Here is a 20,040-nt window from a genome sequence, read left to right as displayed (position 1 = left end):
AATAATTCGAACTGTCAAAAATCCACCAAAGGATCTACCGGTGGATACTTTTCTACCACAGTTTTTTGTGTGATCAATGTGGTAAATGTTTTGGTGGATTTTTGACAGTTCGAATTATTTCAAGAAAATCCACCGCGGTTAACCAAATCAAATTAACAAAAGCCCTCGTCATTTTTGGGTTAAATTATTATTTTTTTCACTGGGCCTTGAAAGCCTTATTTGCCGAAAGTGCGCCCATATAACTAGAGAGAAGGTATATACACAGACAAACAGACGGGACACTCGAGTGCCGAACCATCGTCCTTTAAAAACGGTTATTTCAAATGCAATTTTGTTTCGGCATCCACTCACTCGGCGCTAATGGCGCTGCTGTCGTGACAGCTCACCCGTCTTTTCTCAGTGTGTGTGATGCGTGTTTTGACAAAGAACTTTGTCCTAAGGGCACTGTCTACGGGTGTCAATCCAAAATTTCGCGAAGCGAAAGTGTAACGATTTGTGTAATCGTTTAAACGCTTATATCTTCCACTCAATTCAAGTAATCTGCATGCTTTATCCACCAAACGAAAGGGGAAGTCTTAAATTGCAAGTAGACTACCTCACAAAGTTGATAAAACTTTGTTAAAGTACTCAAAAGTTAAGATGAAAAATAAAAATTCAGACCGGGAAAATCCCGGTCGCTGATTGGTTGAGCGCAACCTTTCCCGAACACATTAATCAGATTCAAGTATCTAGCACTTAGCAAATTTTGCTCTCTGCCACTGCTTCGAAAGCGTCGAGCCGTCACAGCCAAGCGAGGTTATAAAAGAGCGCCGTGCCGCCGGTTGAAGCTCAAACGAGTCCGAAGCTTTGCACGAGGAGGATCGAGAAGCAGCAGCAGCACAGCAGAGCCGCCGAGAGGAAGGAGAGAATTGAAAAATTGGAAAGAGAAGCAGAGCAGGCGCGGGAGGGAAAATTGCCGGCAACTTGGAGTGTTTTATCATCGTCATAGGACGTTAAAATGGCCCTTTTCAGGGCCAATTCACACGAAAGAGTATTCTTTAAAAATCTGGTTGGGTACGGTAGTGAGTGTTTGTGTGTGCGGAAGGGAAATCGAGTGGCAAGTTTGGGGCTTGAAAGAGCACCAAATAATCAACGCATACACACAAACGCGGGCTGGGGAGCTTCATTTGTGTGCGCCTGGTTTCTGCCGTGCAACTACCCTTCACGAGTTTGCTCATCCGATCGATCTTGGGGAAAATCGATTTTCGATATAAGTGTGGTTCAGTGAACACAATTTTAGTGTGGTTTACTACACACACACACACACACACACACGAGCAAATCCACAGTCGATGGCGCTTTTTTGCTACAAATACACTTGCAACGCACTGTTTGGTGCTCTAGGTGGTGTGTAGTATGTGTAAAGAGAATGAATAAAAAGATCGGAACCCAATTTTTGCGGAGCGAAATCGTTACGTGGCGATTTCCCCTCTTCGCAGACTTCCCCTCCTTTTCCTTCACGCTGATTGGTTGAACAAACCTTTCCCGATCATCCTCTCCGAGAGACGTGAGATTGATGTATCTAAAATCATCTCCACTCAAGCTCATAATTTTCTGACAGCCGAGGAGTCAACATCGAGTGGCAGTTGCAGAATCAGAAGGGACAGCAGAAATTTTCCCCGGTCAACGACGTGGAGAGGTCGCCGAAATGGCTCGGGCCGTCGCAGGAACGGGACGGATTGTCGCTGCAGGCCATCAAGGAAGAACGTTAGGGACCGATGTGGCCAAGCTGCTGATCCCGGAAGGCTCCGATTAACGGCATCAAGAAGGGGTCTCCGTGTTGATCGAGAACCAGTTCCCTTTGGGTCAAGTTGGTTGTGGTTGCGATAAAGTTTATGGTTTTTGATACTGGACATGAAATTTAACATTTCGGCAGTCGTGACCGCAATCCGGAGTGGCCGGAGGCCCCGCGGATGTTCCGAAGGGGGACATTTCCCGAACCAAAAGAGTTGGGGCAATATGGGTATCAAACTTTATGGTTTTTGATACTGGACATGAAATTTGAAATTTCGGAAGTATTGGCCACAAACCGGAGTGGCCGGAGGCCCCGCGGATGTTCCGATGAGGGGACATTTGCCGAACCATAAGAGTTAGGGCAATATGGGTATCAAACTTTATGGTTTTTGATACTGGACATAAAATTTGACATTTCAGCAGTAGTGACCACAATCCGGAGGCCCCGGGGATGTTCCGGTGGGGGGACATTTCCCGAACCATAAGAGTTGAGGCAATATGGGTATCAAACTTTATGGTTTTTGATACTGGACATGAAATTTGAAATTTCGGAAGTATTGGCTACAATCCGGAGTGGCCGGAGGCCCCGCGGATGTTCCGATGAGGGGACATTTGCCGAACCATAAGAGTTAGGGCAATATGGGTATCAAAATTTATGGTTTTTGATACTGCACATGCATCTGACCATTATCTGAAGTTACGCAGTTAAAATAAATCGCTTATTTTACGCAGGAAGTAATAAATCGATTCCTGCGATTGCCTTTTTATTGTGCCGCGGCGAAATTCTGTTTCTGGAAATATACAATAACTATTTCAAATTCAATTAGAGCCCTTGAAAGGGCAGTTTTAATGTTTGCTGTTGAAATTTACTTTGCTGCCGCCAATTGCTTGCAACAGCCTTGCAAAAACATTTCCGCATCTTGATAACTTTCGAGTGGTGAGGGAAAGTCGATTGATTTCACCTTGATTTCTATTGCAGCTCCATTTGCAATTTCCGTCCCCTTAGTTCGATAGGACGTTGATATTATGTCTTAAAATTATTCACAAAAGAGTTGTCTTATGTAATTATAAGGGAATCATGGGGAAATTTGGACCGGACATTCTTATCGAAAATTTCAACAATCATCTTGCAAAGTTCTTTGTCATACTGGTCATGTGTAACATAACCACCTGCACCTTTTTGTTTTTAAGTTGAGCATGAACACGTGCGAGGCAACAAATGAAAACACCAAAATTTGTGGAATTCAGGAATTCTACCGGTGAATCACAATCCAAGCTTTGCAGGACAAAATTGGGGCAGTCTCGGCCATGGCCTTTTGTCCCACTATAGAGTTATCTAAGCCCGAGCTCACGCACACTAGCACCCCATTTGTTTTGCTGGCGGGTACAAAATTTAACCTCAATCTTTTTCGTGTACGTACAGTGAGTCAAATATTTGTCCGTACCCCCCCGTACGGGAAATGTTTGTGATATAAAAGTACATAAAATTCGACTAAAGTGCCATGTTTTATACATCAATCGACGCGGCAGAATGTCCTCTTTAAGACACTGTCATTGGATTTGCAAAAAACTTTTTCTCAAAAAATACAAAAATTGTTTACTGAAAAAAGTCAAAAAAAGAGGTCAAATAATTGTCCGTACCCCTAGTAAAAGTACAAAATCTCATCGATTTAAGTGAATTCATTTATGAAATGTTGTTTCAGTGTCAAATACTAGTACCTTTAGCCAGTTTGTGACAACTTTGAACTTCTGATTACTTTGTTTAGTTAATTTATATTAAAAATTGGATTAAATTTAGTTTTTTAAAGTAAAACTTATCAAAACATTATTTTATAAACAACTATTTTTATAAAATTGCTATTTTGTGTTGTAAGAGTCTCTATTGAACAAGTTTCAACAATATTTGTTCAAAATATACATTGTTTTCATCTTTTTTATTGACATTTTTCGACCAAAAAAACTGTTTCGGAACAATACCGTTAAACAATCCGGATTGTCCCGGAACCGGTTCAACCCCTAGGAGGGAAATTTTGTGGTGATCAGATAGAGGACAAAAAAACCCACCTCTTGCAATTTGATGCATCCAATTTCGTCCACTACAGCCCGATTACGAGTCCCTAGTCTGAAATTTGAAATTTTCGAATTCCCCAAGCAAAACATTCTGACCCAGAACGGTACAGAAATTCTCAGCACGGAAAGTGAAAATTTCAAATTTCAGTCTAGGGACTCGTAATCGGGCTGTAGTGGACGTAATTGGATGCTTCAAATTGCAAGAGGTGGGTTTTTTTGTCCTCTATGTGATCACCACAAAATTTCCCTCCGAGGGGTTGAACCGGTTCCGGGACAATCCGGATTGTTTAACGGTATAAGGCTTTCTAGTCACAAATTTACCAACACATTCAAAGTATGTTTACATGACAGCTGGACGTTTGTTTGCATCAGGTTTCCTATCTCTTTCTAGCAAAAGTTTTTTTGTCAGGCGACTTCTAGCTGGTTTTTTTGACTGGCTGCCCGATATGTCAGACAACATACTTCGCAGGGCTGTGACAGCTACAGCTCGATCATTGTTTGCATCAGGACACTGTGACGAGGAGTTCGTCATTTTTGAGTTAAATTATATTTTTTTCACTGGGCCTAGAAAGCCTTATTGTTCCGAAACAGTTTTTTTGGTCGAAAAATGTCAATAAAAAAGATGAAAACAATGTATATTTTGAACAAATATTGTTGAAACTTGTTCAATAGAGACTCTTACAACACAAAATAGCAATTTTATAAAAATAGTTGTTTATAAACTAATGTTTTGATAAGTTTTACTTTAAAAAACTAAATTTAATCCAATTTTTAATATAAATTAACTAAACAAAGTAATCAGAAGTTCAAAGTTGTCACAAACTGGCTAAAGGTACTAGTATTTGACACTGAAACAACATTTCATAAATGAATTCACTTAAATCGATGAGATTTTGTACTTTTACTAGGGGTACGGACAATTATTTGACCTCTTTTTTTGACTTTTTTCAGTAAACAATTTTTGTATTTTTTGAGAAAAAGTTTTTTGCAAATCCAATGACAGTGTCTTAAAGAGGACATTCTGCCGCGTCGATTGATGTATAAAACATGGCACTTTAGTCGAATTTTATGTACTTTTATATCACAAACATTTCCCGTACGGGGGGGTACGGACAAATATTTGACTCACTGTACACGCAATACATGCGCACGTAGATAACTCTATTAATCTGGTAGGCCTGCTCAATTGCCTGCCGATGTCGAGGCTGCTGCTGAGGCGCCCGCTACTGCGGAGGAAGCCGGATCCTGTGGTGGAGTCATCTTCTTCGGAACAACCTGCTTATCCTTCTTGGACTGCTGCTCAGATTGCTGCTGCTGGTCGTCTTCTTGGCCTTTTGGCGATGTTGCACCACTCAATCTTTCACAGTTCAGTTTCTGTGGTTCTGTTTCGATGTAAATTTTGCGGCAGCGTTTTTGGAATCTTTGCGTTTTTGTTGTTGGGCGCAAGTTAACTGCGCCGTGGACATGTTCCACACAGATGTTTCCAAACGCCCATCGTGGGGATCAATTCCGGTAGATTTGAATTGGATTTTTCTATTTCGGCGGCCACTACTGGTGTTTTCGTGACCAGGGGTATCTTGTTGATGATGGTGTCAGGTGTTAGAGGTTTTGGAGGAGGAGGAATTTCGACAGTTTGGTCTCTGTCGTTGCGGTTGTGGTGCGTCGTTGCTGGTGCTGCCGCATGATTTGGCTCATGAGGTTCTGCCATTGGAAACGGAACTGATCCACCGTCATCTTCGGCCGTCGACATTGATTTTAATTTTTTGCATCGGGTACTGGCGATCAGCAACTACAAAATTATTTCGATCAGCTGTTGATGTTTACAATCGTTAAGGCTTGATTGTCTCACACATACACTAAAATGACACATGACAGTAATGTGTTTGTATTGGTATGTTTGTGCTGCGCTTCGGCATCAGCTCACCAGACAGCGCTGGCGTCGCCGTGATTTGGTGGTTTGATGAAGGTCGATGGATTTCAAAAATAATTTGTATGGAGAGTCTCGTCTGTTTGTCTGTGGTATATATCTGGAGTTTTTTTTTTGACAAAGAACTTTGTCCTAAGGTTTCTATACGTGGTGTCAATCCAAAATTTACGTTACGTGACGAATTCCCCTCTCGGCAAATTTCCCCTCTTTTTGGTGCACGCTGGTTGGATGAACGAACGTTTCCCATCAGTCGATCGAGGGACGTGAGATTGATGTATCTAAAATCTCCCCCACTCCACCTCATAATTTTCGGATCGTCGACGAGCCAACAAAACTCGGCTCGGTCGGTCCCGAAAATTCATTCTATTGCTGGACGACGACGAGGACACATCAGAAGCAGATGGCCTGGTGGCCCGGTAGCAGACGGCCTGGAGGTCCGGGAGCAGATGGCTTGGAGGCAAGGACCAGCTAAGACATGCCGGTCGCGTGAGTCGATCATTGGAACTGGCCACCACCTGGAGTGGCCGGAGGCGCCGCGGATGTTCCGATGGGGGGACATTTGCCGGACCGTAAGAGTTGTGGCAATATGGGTATCAAACTTTATGGTTTTTGATACCGGACATGAAATTTGACATTTTGGCAGTAGTGGCCACAATCCGGAGTGGCCGGAGGCCCCGCGGATGTTCCGATGGGGGGACATTTGCCGGACCGTAAGAGTTGGGGCAATATGGGTATCAAACTTTATGGTTTTTGATACTGGATATGAAATTTGACATTTCGGCAGTAGTGGTCACAATCCGGAGTGGCCGGAGGCCCCGTGGATGTTCCGATTGGGGGACATTTGCCGGACCGTAAGAGTTGGGGCAATATGGGTATCAAACTTTAGGGATTTTGATACTGGACATGAAATTTGATGTTTCGGCAGTAGTGACCACAATCCGGAGTGGCCGGAGGCCCCGGGGATGTTCCGATGGGGGGACATTTGCCGAACCGTAAGAGTTGGGGCAATATGGGTATCAAACTTTAGGGATTTTGATACTGGACATGAAATTTGACATTTTGGCAGTAGTGGCCACAATCCGGAGTGGCCGGAGGCCCCGCGGATGTTCCGATGGGGGGACATTTGCCGGACCGTAAGAGTTGGGGCAATATGGGTATCAAACTTTATGGTTTTTGATACCGGACATGAAATTTGACATTTTGGCAGTAGTGGCCACAATCCGGAGTGGCCGGAGGCCCCGTGGATGTTCCGATTGGGGGACATTTGCCGGACCGTAAGAGTTGGGGCAATATGGGTATCAAACTTTATGGTTTTTGATACTGGACATGAAATTTGACATTTTGGCAGTAGTGGCCACCACCTGGAGTGGCCGGAGGCCCCGGGGATGTTCCGATAAGGGGACATTTGCGGAACCATAAGAGTTGGGGCAATATGGGTATCAAACTTTAGGGATTTTGATACTGGACATGAAATTTGATGTTTCGGCAGTAGTGACCACAATCCGGAGTGGCCGGAGGCCCCGGGGATGTTCCGATGGGGGGACATTTGCCGAACCGTAAGAGTTGGGGCAATATGGGTATCAAACTTTAGGGATTTTGATACTGGACATGAAATTTGACATTTTGGCAGTAGTGGCCACCACCTGGAGTGGCCGGAGGCCCCGCGGATGTTCCGATAAGGGGACATTTGCCGGACCGTAAGAGTTGGTGTAATATGGGTACCAAACTTTATGGTTTTTGATACCGGACATGAAATTCGATATTTTGGCAGTAGTGGCCACAATCCGGAGTGGCCGGAGGCCCCGCGGATGTTCCGATGGGGGGACATTTGCCGGACCGTAAGAGTTGGGGCAATATGGGTATCAAACTTTATGGTTTTTGATACTGGATATGAAATTTGACATTTCGGCAGTAGTGGTCACAATCCGGAGTGGCCGGAGGCCCCGTGGATGTTCCGATTGGGGGACATTTGCCGGACCGTAAGAGTTGGGGCAATATGGGTATCAAACTTTAGGGATTTTGATACTGGACATGAAATTTGATGTTTCGGCAGTAGTGACCACAATCCGGAGTGGCCGGAGGCCCCGGGGATGCTTCGATGGGGGGACATTTGCCGAACCGTAAGAGTTGGGGCAATATGGGTATCAAACTTTAGGGATTTTGATACTGGACATGAAATTTGACATTTTGGCAGTAGTGGCCACAATCCGGAGTGGCCGGAGGCCCCGCGGATGTTCCGATGGGGGGACATTTGCCGGACCGTAAGAGTTGGGGCAATATGGGTATCAAACTTTATGGTTTTTGATACCGGACATGAAATTTGACATTTTGGCAGTAGTGGCCACAATCCGGAGTGGCCGGAGGCCCCGTGGATGTTCCGATTGGGGGACATTTGCCGGACCGTAAGAGTTGGGGCAATATGGGTATCAAACTTTATGGTTTTTGATACCGGACATGAAATTTGACATTTTGGCAGTAGTGGCCACAATCCGGAGTGGCCGGAGGCCCCGGGGATGTTCCGATAAGGGGACATTTGCGGAACCATAAGAGTTGGGGCAATAAGGGTATCAAACTTTAGGGATTTTGATACTGGACATGAAATTTGACATTTTGGCAGTAGTGGCCACAATCCGGAGTGGCCGGAGGCCCCGCGGATGTTCCGATGGGGGGACATTTGCCGGACCGTAAGAGTTGGGGCAATATGGGTATCAAACTTTATGGTTTTTGATACCGGACATGAAATTTGACATTTTGGCAGTAGTGGCCACAATCCGGAGTGGCCGGAGGCCCCGTGGATGTTCCGATTGGGGGACATTTGCCGGACCGTAAGAGTTGGGGCAATATGGGTATCAAACTTTATGGTTTTTGATACTGGACATGAAATTTGACATTTTGGCAGTAGTGGCCACCACCTGGAGTGGCCGGAGGCCCCGGGGATGTTCCGATAAGGGGACATTTGCGGAACCATAAGAGTTGGGGCAATAAGGGTATCAAACTTTAGGGATTTTGATACTGGACATGAAATTTGATGTTTCGGCAGTAGTGACCACAATCCGGAGTGGCCGGAGGCCCCGGGGATGCTCCGATGGGGGGACATTTGCCGAACCGTAAGAGTTGGGGCAATATGGGTATCAAACTTTAGGGATTTTGATACTGGACATGAAATTTGACATTTTGGCAGTAGTGGCCACCACCTGGAGTGGCCGGAGGCCCCGCGGATGTTCCGATAAGGGGACATTTGCCGGACCGTAAGAGTTGGTGTAATATGGGTACCAAACTTTATGGTTTTTGATACCGGACATGAAATTTGACATTTTGGCAGTAGTGGCCACAATCCGGAGTGGCCGGAGGCCCCGCGGATGTTCCGATGGGGGGACATTTGCCGGACCGTAAGAGTTGGGGCAATATGGGTATCAAACTTTATGGTTTTTGATACCGGACATGAAATTTGACATTTTGGCAGTAGTGGCCACAATCCGGAGTGGCCGGAGGCCCCGTGGATGTTCCGATTGGGGGACATTTGCCGGACCGTAAGAGTTGGGGCAATATGGGTATCAAACTTTATGGTTTTTGATACCGGACATGAAATTTGACATTTTGGCAGTAGTGGCCACAATCCGGAGTGGCCGGAGGCCCCGTGGATGTTCCGATTGGGGGACATTTGCCGGACCGTAAGAGTTGGGGCAATATGGGTATCAAACTTTATGGTTTTTGATACCGGACATGAAATTTGACATTTTGGCAGTAGTGGCCACAATCCGGAGTGGCCGGAGGCCCCGGGGATGCTTCGATGGGGGGACATTTGCCGAACCGTAAGAGTTGGGGCAATATGGGTATCAAACTTTAGGGATTTTGATACTGGACATGAAATTTGACATTTTGGCAGTAGTGGCCACAATCCGGAGTGGCCGGAGGCCCCGCGGATGTTCCGATGGGGGGACATTTGCCGGACCGTAAGAGTTGGGGCAATATGGGTATCAAACTTTATGGTTTTTGATACCGGACATGAAATTTGACATTTTGGCAGTAGTGGCCACAATCCGGAGTGGCCGGAGGCCCCGTGGATGTTCCGATTGGGGGACATTTGCCGGACCGTAAGAGTTGGGGCAATATGGGTATCAAACTTTATGGTTTTTGATACCGGACATGAAATTTGACATTTTGGCAGTAGTGGCCACAATCCGGAGTGGCCGGAGGCCCCGGGGATGTTCCGATAAGGGGACATTTGCGGAACCATAAGAGTTGGGGCAATAAGGGTATCAAACTTTAGGGATTTTGATACTGGACATGAAATTTGACATTTTGGCAGTAGTGGCCACAATCCGGAGTGGCCGGAGGCCCCGCGGATGTTCCGATGGGGGGACATTTGCCGGACCGTAAGAGTTGGGGCAATATGGGTATCAAACTTTATGGTTTTTGATACCGGACATGAAATTTGACATTTTGGCAGTAGTGGCCACAATCCGGAGTGGCCGGAGGCCCCGTGGATGTTCCGATTGGGGGACATTTGCCGGACCGTAAGAGTTGGGGCAATATGGGTATCAAACTTTATGGTTTTTGATACTGGACATGAAATTTGACATTTTGGCAGTAGTGGCCACCACCTGGAGTGGCCGGAGGCCCCGGGGATGTTCCGATAAGGGGACATTTGCGGAACCATAAGAGTTGGGGCAATAAGGGTATCAAACTTTAGGGATTTTGATACTGGACATGAAATTTGATGTTTCGGCAGTAGTGACCACAATCCGGAGTGGCCGGAGGCCCCGGGGATGCTCCGATGGGGGGACATTTGCCGAACCGTAAGAGTTGGGGCAATAAGGGTATCAAACTTTAGGGATTTTGATACTGGACATGAAATTTGATGTTTCGGCAGTAGTGACCACAATCCGGAGTGGCCGGAGGCCCCGGGGATGCTTCGATGGGGGGACATTTGCCGAACCGTAAGAGTTGGGGCAATATGGGTATCAAACTTTAGGGATTTTGATACTGGACATGAAATTTGACATTTTGGCAGTAGTGGCCACAATCCGGAGTGGCCGGAGGCCCCGCGGATGTTCCGATGGGGGGACATTTGCCGGACCGTAAGAGTTGGGGCAATATGGGTATCAAACTTTATGGTTTTTGATACCGGACATGAAATTTGACATTTTGGCAGTAGTGGCCACAATCCGGAGTGGCCGGAGGCCCCGTGGATGTTCCGATTGGGGGACATTTGCCGGACCGTAAGAGTTGGGGCAATATGGGTATCAAACTTTATGGTTTTTGATACTGGACATGAAATTTGACATTTTGGCAGTAGTGGCCACCACCTGGAGTGGCCGGAGGCCCCGGGGATGTTCCGATAAGGGGACATTTGCGGAACCATAAGAGTTGGGGCAATAAGGGTATCAAACTTTAGGGATTTTGATACTGGACATGAAATTTGATGTTTCGGCAGTAGTGACCACAATCCGGAGTGGCCGGAGGCCCCGGGGATGCTCCGATGGGGGGACATTTGCCGAACCGTAAGAGTTGGGGCAATATGGGTATCAAACTTTAGGGATTTTGATACTGGACATGAAATTTGACATTTTGGCAGTAGTGGCCACCACCTGGAGTGGCCGGAGGCCCCGCGGATGTTCCGATAAGGGGACATTTGCCGGACCGTAAGAGTTGGTGTAATATGGGTACCAAACTTTATGGTTTTTGATACCGGACATGAAATTCGATATTTTGGCAGTAGTGGCCACCACCTGGAGTGGCCGGAGGCCCCGCGGATGTTCCGATAAGGGGACATTTGCCGGACCGTAAGAGTTGGTGTAATATGGGTATCAAACTTCATGGTTTTTGATACTGGGCATGCAATTTGACATTTCGGCAGTAGCGGCCACAATCCGGAGTGGCCGGAGGCCCCGGGGATGTTCCGATGGGGGGACATTTGCTGGACCGTAAGAGTTGGGGCAATATGGGTATCAAACTTTAGGGATTTTGATACTGGACATAAAAAGTTGCATTTGGCCATTATCTGAAATTAAGCAGTTAAAATATGCTACTGCTAAGCAGTTAAAATATATTGCTTATTAGGCAGGAAGTAATAAATAGACTACTGCAATGCACATTTTTTTGTGCCACTGTGAAAATCTGTTTCTAAAAATTTAGAATAACTATCTCGTAATCATTAAGAGCCCTGTAAAGGGTAGTTTTTAATGTCTGCTGTTCAAATTTCCTTTACTGCCGCCGATTGCTTGCAACAGCCTTGCAAAAACATTCCCGCATCTTGGTAACTTTCGAGTGGTGAAGGAAAGTAAATTGATTTCACTTCGATGTCTATTTCAGCTCCACTTGCAATTTCCGTCCCCTTAGTTCGATAGGACGGTTATTATAAGAGGGGAATTTGGACCGGACATTCTAATCGAAAATTTCAACAATCATCTAGCAAAGTTCTTTGTCATACTGGTCATGTGTAACATAACCACCTGCACCTTTTTTTAAAGGTCCAATAAACCAAATTTCCAGTATTTGCTTTTTGGGTGTTTTTGAAACCGCCTTGAGTCAGGGGTATTAAAAAACACGAAAAACACCCAAAAAGAAAAAACTGAAAATTTGAGCGAGTTGTGGCGCTATAACCACGGCAAATAGTGTCCAGGGCATTCGTGGAAATACAATGTCCCATCCCAGAGGGTCCCGGAGTACCAAACCTTCTTAGCATGGTGCTCCCAACGAATACAACCAAATCTCGGAGCGTATGGTGGTGTGTCCCCACGCTTCTTCCTCCCCTGTCAATTCAGAATTGTGTTGTTGTTCGAACACTCAGTGCTCAAACTCAACCCAATTACGAGTCATCTCTGCGATACGGCTTTACGCAATAGGCCTGGCCGCTTTAACGCTTGTGATGTTTCAATGCATTCCGATGCAATGGCGCACTACAAATGTTAATAAATGACAAGAAGAGTGCTAGGCGTCATCTAACCTAAGGCACTCTCCAGAATCCCTTCGAAAGATTGGCTGCGCTAGGGTCTGATTAGATTAGATTAGATTAAAAAGCAAAAACTGAAAATTTGGTTCATTGGACCTTTTCAAAAAAAAAACTCCAGATATGTCCTTATATTGGGCCTAGTACCTAAGAAGAGTCCACCAAACTTTATTTAACGAAATGGTGCATTTCACCGAATCTGGCAGGAATCTGCCACATGAGAATGATACGTTCTGCCATTATCTTCATGTTGGTGGGCAAGAATAGTTCATTTTTTCATCTTAAATAAGAAATTAATATATCGAGGTTTCAACCAATCAGAAGGTGGGTCGAAAATTGGCACATTGAAGGTTGGATCCTAGCAGCAATAGGTCCAAAATAGGGACAAATATATTTTAGTTTTGCGGACAGCGATACAAGATATCTTTATAAAAAAAATGATAATAATAATCTAAACCAGCATTTGAGAATATACAAGGCTCAAAATAGGGACACAAACTGGTAAAACTTGTAAAAAAATCGAAAAAATACAAAACTCGACAAATTAAGAGTCCTTGAAAACCAAACCAAAAATTTTGAGTCTTCGGTAGTTTGTATTAAATCATAACTCAGCCAAGACTATACAGTAACAAAGCTTATCAGTTTGAGCAAATCATATCTCTGTTGAACCGATATCCAAACCCTTAACTCGTATACTTCACGATACATATATGTAAATCATACCAAATCGAATGCTTTCCACATTTTACCATGTACCCACACGATTCTTATCTTTCGCGTTGTCGTTACACTATTGACTAATGAATACGTTTATTTGCTTTCCTCTTTTCGACTTCCAGTTAATCGTAACACTCTCACCGCGGGGATAACGAACGGAGACACTTGAGCAGCAACAATGTACTCCACACACGACGTCCCGATATCGATAACCATCGCCTGATGCTTTGGTCGAGTCGTCGCCACTAATCGTGGTCACAGCTGGTCTCAACCCGCCCTCAACCAGTTGACGTCTTCACCGTAGGTCAATCAGTTTTGCTGGAGGTACGTCCCAGTGTTGATCACCTCCGCGGACAAACGCACCACACGTTGACCGCGTGACCGTTCGGTTCGGTTCGGCACGCAATGTCGGAAGGATTCGGTGCTGGCGGCCAGCAGCAAGACGACCTCCTCCTTCAGCAATCGCAGCAGTCGCAGTCGCAGGGTTCCGGCGAGTACCAGTGGTCCTCGTACGCCATGATGGATTCGTCCCGGGTCTCGACCTGTCTCATCTCGATGCTGCTGATCGTGTACGGCAGCTTCCGGAGCCTCAACATGGAGCAGGAGCAGCGCGAGAAGGAAAAGAAGCGTCAAAGCGAGAGCACCAACAATCTGCTGACCGGCGAGCCGATCCCGCCCGAGCAAAGTGAGTTGAGAGTGTCCGAGATTTCTGAAAATCCTATTCAAACATTTAGCTTTTTTCCCAGATAAATTCGCCACACTCGACACGATGCATGCGCTCTGTCTTCCGTTGGGGGCCTCGGTTTCGCTGCTCATTATGTTCTTCTTCTTTGACTCAATGCAGATGCTGTTCGCCGTCTGTACTGCCAGTAAGTATTCCATCACTTATAGGAACCACGGACTCCGTTTTTTTTCCTCTTTCCACAGTCATTGCCACCGTAGCGCTAGCGTTTCTGCTCCTCCCGATGTGCCAGTACATCATCCGGCCCTGCTCGGACGGCAACCGGATATCCTTCGGGGTGTGCGGACGCTTCACGGCCGCCGAGCTGTTCAGCTTCTCGCTGGCGGTTTCGATCGTGTGCATCTGGGTGCTGACCGGCCACTGGCTGCTGATGGACGCCATGGGCATGGGCCTTTGCGTGGCCTTTATTGCGTTCGTGCGACTTCCCAGCCTGAAGGTGTCCACCCTGCTGCTGACCGGACTGCTCATCTACGACGTGTTCTGGGTGTTCTTCTCGTCGTACATCTTCAACACCAACGTGATGGTCAAGGTGGCGACCCGGCCGGCGGACAACCCCGTCGGAATCGTCGCGCGCAAGCTGAACCTGGGTGGAATCGTGCGGGAACCGCCCAAGTTGAATCTACCAGGAAAGCTGGTATTTCCCAGTCTGCACAACAGTGGCCACTTTTCCATGCTCGGCCTGGGGGACATCGTGATGCCGGGACTGCTGCTGTGCTTCGTGCTGCGCTACGACGCGTATAAAAAGTCCCAGTGCACTCAGACGGCGGAAACGGGCGTGCCACCGCCGAGGGGGGTCGGCTCGAGGCTTACTTACTTTCATTGTTCCTTATTAGGGTAAGTTGCTCTATAGTGGTATGCTAGCAACAAAATAAAATCTGACCTTTCTCGATTTGCAGTTATTTCCTCGGTTTATTAACCGCCACCGTTAGCTCGGAAGTATTTAAGGCAGCTCAGCCCGCCCTGCTGTATTTAGTACCGTTCACATTGCTACCTCTGCTGACGATGGCATATCTAAAGGTAAGTACAGTTCCTGCGCCAATAACCACCATTTTGAGCATTTTTCCAAAATTTGGTTGAAATTGGTTGCCGGATTCCCGAGTTACAATCAAAAATGTATACAGTAGTCGGGCATTTTATGTGGCAAAACGTCCTCTGAATAAATTTCCTTTGGCAAGGTGTCGCACTTGCAAGGTGTGACAAGATAACACAATCAGATCGCAAATACTTCTTTAAGAAGAGTGACAAAATTGCACGGGTTGCGGCTTTTGGTAAATATTTAAAACTTTTAATCAAGTTTTGGGAATCTGTGAAGGTTAAAAGGTGAGCCATTCATAAGCATAAAGGAGCTATTACACTATGGCAAACAAACAAACAAACTCGCACTTTTTTGCGTTTGACAGTTTGCCAAACTCGCAAACTTGTTTGCGGCAAACTTGCAAACAAGACAAAATGTATGCAAGTAGACGTTTCTGCAAACAAATGTTGGCGAACAAACAACGTAGACAAACTGGCAAACTGTCAAAATGTGCGAGTTTTTTTTTCACGATACGATACTATACGATTATTATCAAGTTCTTTTAAAGTAAACATATAAATAAACAAGTATTGAGCAATTCCATCTCAAATCAGGAATTTTTCTGGTACTTTTGTACCCGACCCTCTCCGATTTCAATGAAACTTTGTAGACATGTTATCCTAGGCTTTATATAAGCCATTTTTGTGTATATGGAGCCAATTGTACTCGAAAAAGCTGTCAAAGGCAAACTTATTGGAAATTGGACGAGCTTTCCGGTAAAAATATTTTCGAGACTGAAAAATCAAGTCTGTCATATACTGCCGTTCCAAGCATAATTGTCCCATGTCATTTTTTGACGATTTTGACCTTTTGACATTTTCAAGTTTAGTTTATCGTATACTTTTCAAAAATCCATAAAATCTAGTACTTTGTTCGGAAACTTATCAAAAACAACACCAAGTCTGTTTGTCCCATCGTTACACTTCTTCGGATAATTGTCCCACCAAGTATTTTCTTTCACGGAATCATTAGTTTTACGACGCATTGAGTCTTGTTTACATACTGTATAGCAAGAGGATCATAAATAAGAGTGATAAACATCAAACTGGGGCGATTGGGGACACATTGAACGAAAAAGAACCCACGTGACAATTATGCGTAGAAACACAGAAATCGATCGAAAAATTTCAATCGCGTTTTTCTCAGTTGCACTTTTTTGAACATGGGACAATTATGCGTAGAACGGCAGTAAAGAAAATGCAAAAAACCACAAAAAAGCTGTTTTTTCAACATTTTTATTTTTAAAACCGCTGTTACTTCGCAAGGATTGGACTTGGGACAATGGTCAATATAGAGACTTTTATGTAAAATTGTCTGGAAAATCGATTCCCACTATTGGTTTTTGAAAATTTTGACGTTTCGACCACTTTTCAAAAAAACAGTTTTAGTAAATGATTTTTGTATTTTTTTAGGAGAGACATACCATCCTGCATTTTTCGTGAGTCTTTTTGTCACATTTTAGGCTATTTCCTCAAAAATTTTGAACAAAAAAAAATCGTGACTTCACCTTAAAATTTAACTTTTAGACATAAAAATTGAAAAATCCCATAGAAGTGGCGTGTATTTTTCTTTCAGTGTATTTTTTTCAGAAAGCCCGTCCAATTTCCTAAAAGTTTGTCTTTGACCACTTTTTGTAACGATGCAACGCCTTCGAGATACAGTCATTTTTAAATTACAGAATACAAAAATATTTAAATTACTTACGTCAAATGTCATTTTCGAGTACAATTGGCTCCATATACACAAAAATGGCTTATATAGGCCTAGGATAACATATCTACAAAGTTTCATTGAAATCGGAGAGGGTCGGGTACAAAAGCACCAGAAAAATTCCTGATTTGAGATGGAATTGCTCTATTACAATTAAGATTCATATATCTTGATTGATCTTTACTATTTTTTTAAAGATAACTTTCAAAAAAAATTGTTAGATCTTTGTATATTTTTTTTTTTGTTTAAAATTGTATTCTAATTGAAGTTAAATTTTCTCAACACACCAACATATAAAAAAATCAATGAAACATGATAAAAAGTATCAAAACAAAATATGTATCCAAATCTTTTCACAAAAAAAAACTTGTTGCGTTGTTGTGCACCTTAATTCAAATATTTTACAAAATATTTTTAAACAGTGTAGAAAAATATACATTGAATAGTTTTCAATTAGTTATTCTTCAAATCTCTTGAAACTATTGAAGTTTATGAAAAAAAATACATTTTGATCCCTGATTTCTTGACTCATTTGAGACTCATTTTTTGATATTTTAAAAACATTTTGCAGTGATTTTTATTTTCAGTTTGAATAATTTGCTTTTTCAAACTTTTACTTTTACCAAAACTTTATCACTGTAAAGTTGTTCTGAAACAATACATTATTTCTTGCTCATTCATTTAGATATTTATTTTATCAATTTTAATCAAGTTCGTCAAAATAGAAAAACTTCAATTCAAAGTAAACTCAGTAAAAACTGTCAGCATTTTTAATTTAGTGTCTTTTTGTACATTTTTAGACAACAATCCAATCTTTCATATATTTTACATTTTTACGAAATTTATAATTTTGTTGTCTTGTGCAGTTTTTCAGATTGATAATTGATTCTGAAAATATCGATAAAGAAATAATTAGAATTAAATTCAAACATAAAGAATGTTTGAATTTCAAACAAAAGCATTGAATAAATACAAAGGCTAATTCCGAAAAATACGTTGAAATAGCTACTTTTCATTGCAAAAACATTGAAATGTTCCTTATAAAAAATTTGTTTTTTTTTGTCAATCTTATTTTTTTTTATTTTGACACTCAATTTATATAATATTTGAAAAGCCGCATTTTAGTCTATAAGTCCTATTGTTTCTTTTTAATTAAAATCGAGCTAAGGAGTAAAATTTTATAAAAACAAGATTAACGAAACCCACCGTACTTTTTTTTTCAATTTTCAGGGTGATTTAAGGCGAATGTGGAGCGAGCCGTTCATCATTCAGCAAGCATCCAAGCAGTTAGAGGTTTAAGCTGTAATTGCTTTTCTAATGAACACACACACACACACATACATATTTAGTATTAAGGCTACGTTGAGAGAATGCTGAACAAACCCTAGTGGAAGAGAGCAAGGATTTTTAGCTTGTAAGGTACATTATACATGTAAGAGCTATTAGACAAAAAAACAAACAAACAAAGCAGTAAAATGGAGCAGAATCCTTTCTGGTATGAGTGTATTTAGTAAAACAAATAAAAAACATACAAAATCACAAGCAAAGCGAACAAAATTAAACTGCAGTCAACATTTGGACACTTACTCTCTTGTGGCGCGGTGTGTGTGAAACAGAACAAAACTGAACAAAAAAAAAAACAGTGAAATTATATGAACAAAATATAATAGGAAAAAAAACCGTGAATACAAACCACACACACACAGCTACAACATTACAAGTTAGCGTTAGGAGCTAAACACATAAATGTAAGAAATATTTTTGTGAAATTTTTATCATTAGTTTCGTCATTCGAATACTATAGCAATACCGCGTGTATGCATTAATTTAAACTAAATCAGACAAAAAGGAGAAAAACATACAATTAAATTATCTTTACGGTAAGGCCCTTTTCAGAAGTTGGACTTTTGAGCAGGCTGAAACGTTAGAGCAATTATTTTTTATACTCCGTTTGGCAGATGCACACATACACACATGTATTTTCCAGTAAGTTGGCTCTAGAATTGTGTTATTTAATTAATCGAAAAACACACGCGCCAGTCGAACCCAACAGCAAAGCCAGAGACATTCATCCACGCACTTTACAAGCAAAAAAAAGGCAATTTCATCATCATCCAAACTACCATCAGCAGCCGCCGCTTTTAAAAAGCATTGAGACAAATGTTGTGTTCAAAGAGTAACGCGCCTCCCCCTCAGAAGAAAGCCCCTCCCAGTTAAGTCAAATTATTAGAGTGAGCTTGGTGAGTTTGTGTGAGACATTGGAAAATTCAGCAAATTTCAAACAAATCTCCCCTTTTCCTCCCCCAACACACAAACACACTCATTCGTACGCTGCAATCGATCATTTGCGAGCGGTGGCATATCTGCCACATTTGCATTCGTTTCCAAATGGGACAGATATACGCGGTCGTCAATATGGTGAGCATGGCAAAACAAAATGTAATGATTAAAGAATATAAAAAATGTGATAATTTTGTATAATTTCTGCACTCTCTGTGTATGCCTATCTCGAATGTATACTTTATGATTTTTTTTATTAAATATAGAAAAGTCTGTTTAAAATAGTGAAATAAACATCGTTTTGAACTTTCGACAGAAGTTGGGTGTCTTTTGGTGCGAGAGAGAAGAAGAAATATCACAGCCCCTTTGATCGCAAACTTTTGAGAAACGGGTAAGATTTGGGTTTTTCATGTTCTAAAAAGTACAAATAAAGCAACACTAGAATACACTTTTAAAACAACTTATGTGCTGTAAGTTTCTTATGCAGATAGGACCAATTGGAAATTTAATCTAGAATTTTTAACAATTATTTCGACGGCAACATTTCAAAAGGCATCATGTACATTTTGACACTTTCTGGGTTATTGCATATTCTGAAAGTACTCCAAAAAAGCTACCTCTCCACCAAAAATGAGCAAAAGTTACTTCAGTAAAATCTGTTTAATAATGATTTTAAATAAAGTATTGCACACTTTGCACCAAATTCTCCCCCTGTGCAAATCATAACTGCACACCAAATATTTGCACACTGAAAATCATACCCCTTCTCCCCCCGTTCGCCTAGAGTGGTGCGT

The 20,040-nt window shown here is 42.8% G+C and overlaps 1 protein-coding gene across 4 annotated transcripts in view; it reads left to right on the top strand.

Moving 5' to 3' along the window:
- Nucleotides 1-19,564, top strand: part of LOC120424407 (signal peptide peptidase-like 3) — a 92,464-nt gene extending 72,900 nt beyond the window's left edge. For 3 of the 4 annotated variants that reach the window (XM_039588510.2, XM_039588509.2, XM_052710910.1), the window contains 5 exons: nt 13,562-14,124; nt 14,174-14,308; nt 14,367-15,015; nt 15,078-15,198; nt 18,197-19,564. In XM_039588510.2, the coding sequence (XP_039444444.1) occupies nt 13,845-14,124; nt 14,174-14,308; nt 14,367-15,015; nt 15,078-15,198; nt 18,197-18,265 (1,254 nt within the window). In that variant the 5' untranslated portion in view covers nt 13,562-13,844 and the 3' untranslated portion in view covers nt 18,266-19,564. The remainder of the gene's footprint in view (nt 1-13,561; nt 14,125-14,173; nt 14,309-14,366; nt 15,016-15,077; nt 15,199-18,196) is intronic. The other variant, XM_039588511.2, reaches the window with a different exon arrangement.
- Nucleotides 19,565-20,040: the final 476 nt, after the last annotated feature.

The sequence above is a fragment of the Culex pipiens genome, chromosome 3, assembly GCF_016801865.2.
Source record: "Culex pipiens pallens isolate TS chromosome 3, TS_CPP_V2, whole genome shotgun sequence".
Lineage (NCBI taxonomy): Eukaryota > Metazoa > Arthropoda > Insecta > Diptera > Culicidae > Culex > Culex pipiens.
Note: the sequence above shows the minus strand (reverse complement) of the source record. Positions and strands in the feature narration are given on the sequence as shown.